Genomic DNA, 4,727 nt, shown 5'->3' with positions numbered 1-4,727 from the left:
GTTTTACAAGAAGAACAAAGTTCTGGAGGTGGTTGGGGTGATGGCAGCACAACAATGTGAACGTATTTAATGCCACAGAACTGGACACTTAACAATTGTTGAAATGGTAACTTTTATAGTATGTCAAGTTTACCCCAAAAGTGGTTTCTTTCTTTACATATGGTTTGAATTGCCCGAACAGTTCCATATCAACAAGCATTATTTATAACATTATTTTTAATGATTATATAGTTTCTCATAATGTAGATATGACAATTTATTTAATTTCTCATTACTTTCTCTTTCTTTTTTGCTATTGCAAATAATACCTTTTTTCACATCTCTGATTGCTTTCTTTAGATAATTTCAAGAATTACAGTTATGAGGTCAGTGGACATGAACATTTAAATATGTAAAAGTATCTGCATTCTCATTTCTTCACTTACTTGCCATTATGGTATGTTACTCTTGAAAAAAAAATTTTGGTCATATGAAAAAAGTTATTCCATAGATGTTTTAATTTGCATTTCAAAGATTAGTAATAAAGTTGAACATACTTTGATGTAGCCTTTCTTTTTCTCCCTCTCTCCTCCCCATTCTCTCTCTCTTTCTTTCCTTCTCTCTCTCTCTCTCTCTCTCTCTCTCTCTCTCTCTCTCTCTCTCTCTCTCTCTCTTCTCTCGCATCGCCACACTTTTGTCTTAGAACACTAAGTGATTATGACCAAATGTCCTGCAAACGTAGGGCTGTGCAGATTGCTAATGATGGAGGGACACTGCTTTGGATTGTGAGAGGGAAGTGAGTGGTGGAAGTACTTAATTACCGTGTTTCCCCCAAAATAAGACCTAGCCGGACAATCAGCTCTACTGCATCTTTTGGAGCAAAAATTAATATAAGACTCAATATTATATTACATTACATTACATTACATTATATTATGTTATGTTATATTATATTATACCTGGTCTTATAGTAAAATAAGACCCAGTATTATATTATATTATATTATATTATATTATATTATATTATATTATATTATATTATATACTTGGTCTTATAGTAAAATAAGACCGGGTCTTATATTAATTTTTGCTCCAAAAGATGCATTAGAGTTGATTGTCCAGCTAGGTCTTATTTTTAGGGAAACATGGTAAGAGAAAAAACAAACTCAGAAAATCATTCTTCTCAGTATGAGTGTAAAAAATTCTTGCATAGTAAAGTACTACCATTCAGTTATTCCAAGCATCCATTTACTTCCTTCTTTTCCTGTTGGAAACTTGACATTTTGCAATATTAAACAATTTCGTACATGCATAAAGTATGATTATTTATATATATAGGCAACTGGATGAATATCAAATGCTAGAATTACAAAAATTTTAGTTTTATAAAAATATTTAATAAGCTTTCATCAAATTTTCTAAATAATTAAATATAACCTCAGCTTTAATTACTTTCCATTAAAAATTTTATATTTGTTGACGTTTCCGGCTTTGTGTTCTTATTGGCCATGGCGCTGGCCTCAGGCTGTTTGAACAGTTTAACCCCAAACATGGATATCCGACCAAATCATACAATTTATATCAACAATATGAATGACAAAATTAAAAAAGAAGAATTGAAGAGATCCCTGTGTGCCCTGTTTTCTCAATTTGGCCACGTGGTAGATATTGTGGCTTTAATGACCATGAAGATGAGGGGACAGGCCTTTGTTATATTTAAAGAACTGGGCTCATCCACGAATGCCCTGAGACAGTTGCAGGGATTTCCATTTTATGGTAAACCACTGCGAATCCAGTATGCAAAACCAGATTCTGACATAATATCCAAAATGCGTGGCACTTTTGCTGACAAAGAAAAGAAGAAAGAAAAGAAAAAAAACAAAACGGTGGAACAAACTGCAATGACTGCAAATAAAAAGCCTGGTCAGGGAACACCAAATTCAGCTAATACCCAAGGAAATGCTACACCAAATCCTCAGGTCCCTGATTACCCTCCAAACTGTATTTTATTCCTCAATAATTTACCGGAAGAGACTAATGAGATAATGTTATCCATGCTGTTTAATCAATTCCCTGGTTTTAAGGAAGTACGTTTGGTACCTGGGAGGCATGACATTGCATTTGTTGAATTGAAAATGATGGACAGGCTGGAGCTGCCAGGGATGCTTTACAAGGATTTAAATTCACACCATCCCATGCCATGAAGATCACCTATGCCAAGAAATAGCATTTGGGATAGTTGTCTTTAAAGGACTTGGTGTTATTTATACTGTTTGTTTTAATAACATTTGGTCAGGCCATTTTAATAGTTGGGGGTGGTGGTAAGTAAAAGTGAAATTTTTGTTCAGGTTTTTAAAAAATTACCTATTCTTCCTTTAGCCTTAGTGAACTATGAAATGTGAAGGCCTTAATTTTGTACAATAAACTTTTATTTGTATTCTATACATAATACTTCATTTATCGGCCCACTGTCTTATCAAATACTTACATTAGTCTGGAATACATCTTAAGGTATATAAAACTGTAATAGGATGCTTTTCTAGCATTTTGGAGCAGCTAATGGTAGAAAAACACTGAACCGTTTTAATAAAAGCAAAGGAGAATTAAAAAAAATTTATATTTGTTAACAAATTACAGTTGCCTTTTAATAGATCACTTTGAATGTTAAGAAGAAAAAATATTTTTGCACAGCATAGATATAAAAAATAAATTTAAATTTTCTATATTTGTATTTATGTAATTTGTATTTCTTGATAAAATATATTCAAATTTTGGACACTTTGAATGCCATTAAATTTTATATTTCTAATCCTATAGATTATTACTATCTACAGGATACAGTTTATGTCAAATTATTGATTTTAAGAACCTAGTTAGTGATTTTACTGAAATGAAGGCAATAAACTTTAGTATTACCCAAATAAATATATAATAAAATTATTTATATGTCTTTATCTTATTACAACATCACAGTACACCAATACAAAGTTCACATGTGCACAATAATAATTAAATTCAGTTGCCTTTGATGTTTTTCCAGCTTTCAGTCATCTAAAAGTCTGTATAAATATCATCACTTTATACATATATACACTATAAAGGTATATTTGTCAAGACATAAGAATAAAATATACTTTATGAAAGTTGGTACCGATTCACAAGTTTTAAATGTTCAGATAGTGGCATGTGGCCTTGTGTTCTTGCACCCCAGGCCCTATAAATGTGAGGTGTGCCTGCACACAACATTCATGTCGCCCCATGGCAACCAACGCTCAGGTCTGATCACTCGGTTAAGGTGGTAATCACTGAATCCCTTCATTGGGAACATGTATTTTCCTTTGCCTCTGGTTAGTAATCTGTGGGGTGAGATTGAGTTTGCCCTGCGTTTTAGCACCCACTGATAATCTTTGCCAAATCCGTTATTACTTTGGGGACTCGAACAAGGTGATTTTTCAAGTTCTATTATTACTTCTACATTTCTTAGATGCCATTTTTCTGTAACAAAGATCTTTCCTTCCTTCTTTGGTAACTTTGCCCATTTTCATTTTTTTAAAAAATATTTTATTGGGGAAGGGGAACAGGACTTTATTGGGGAACAGTGTACTTCCAGGACTTTTTTCCAAGTCAAGTTGTTGTCCTTTCAGTCTTAGTTGTGGAGGGTGTAGCTCAGCTGCAGGTCCAGTTGCCATTGCTTGTTGCAGGGGGCGCAGCCCACCATCCCTTGTGGGACTCCAGGAATTGAAACGGCAACCTTGTGGTGGAGAGGGCACTGGCGCATGTGGGAATCGAACCGGCAGCCTTCGGAGTTAGGAGCATGGAGCTCTAACCGCCTGAGCCACCGCGCCGGCCCCCATTTTTTTTTTTAAGTAAAAAAGAACTTAAAACATACCATTGTGGTGGTCACAAAAATACACCTTTCAGATCTCCTGTTGTGGGGAGTGTAATTGACTGACAGCTCAGCTGCTGCCTTTTGAACTCACTGCCAAATTCACACCAAGTCTAACTTCCCAAGGTTAATCCCAACCAGTGAGTGGGCCTGGCAAGAAGACTGTTCCTGTAAGATGGAGACTCTTTTGAGGGGTAGCCTTGACTTCTCACTGGCCTGGTTAAAACTTTCTTAGAACTGTGCTGCTAGTCCAAGGCTCTTTTCTACCCAATCCTACTTCCAACCCTCTCTCCTTTCCAGGTGTCCAACCTGTATCATGGTCATTTCTAGGCATTGCCTTAATGAATCTCTTGAATATTTAACTCTATCTTGGCTTCTTAGAGGACCTGAGCTAGCATAATCATAAACACATGAGTGTATAAAACACGTAAATATACTTTATCTAATAATAAAATAAAGATGTGTGAATCTGCCACCCAGGCTTATAAGAAAAGAAAAACTACCTGTAACCCCCTCCTTCCTCTACTTCAAAGTTAACTACTGTCCTGAATTTCGTGCTATCATTCTCTCCCTTTTCTTTATTGTTTAATCATTGATATATTACCAAGGACATCATTGTTAATTTTGTCTATTGTGGAATTTTATATAAATGGAATTATACTTTATTCTTCTATGACTATTACTCACTCAACATCACAGCCCATCAACACAAAGTTCAGCTGTGTGCAGTCATAGTTAAAATGAGTTGACTTTGATTTTGCCTGATTTTTGCCATGTGCTTTATTCTTTTGAGAATTTATATATTATAATACTGGGTAGTTATATATTCTGGGTACTAATCTTTTGCTAGTTATATGTGTTA

The 4,727-nt window shown here is 34.7% G+C and overlaps 1 protein-coding gene across 1 annotated transcript; it reads left to right on the top strand.

Moving 5' to 3' along the window:
* Positions 1 to 1,487: 1,487 nt before the first annotated feature.
* On the top strand, positions 1,488 to 2,183 carry LOC308510313 (U2 small nuclear ribonucleoprotein B''-like; the record flags this gene model as incomplete). Its single annotated transcript, XM_081079502.1, has 1 exon — positions 1,488 to 2,183. One exon carries the CDS (start codon positions 1,488 to 1,490, stop codon positions 2,181 to 2,183), a length of 696 nt encoding a protein of 231 aa, XP_080935628.1.
* Between the last annotated feature and the right edge of the window lie 2,544 nt (positions 2,184 to 4,727).

This window comes from Rhinolophus hipposideros (genome assembly GCF_964194185.1).
Source record: "Rhinolophus hipposideros genome assembly, chromosome: 18".
Taxonomy (NCBI): Eukaryota; Metazoa; Chordata; class Mammalia; order Chiroptera; family Rhinolophidae; genus Rhinolophus; species Rhinolophus hipposideros.
This window is presented reverse-complemented; position numbering and strand designations above follow the sequence as displayed.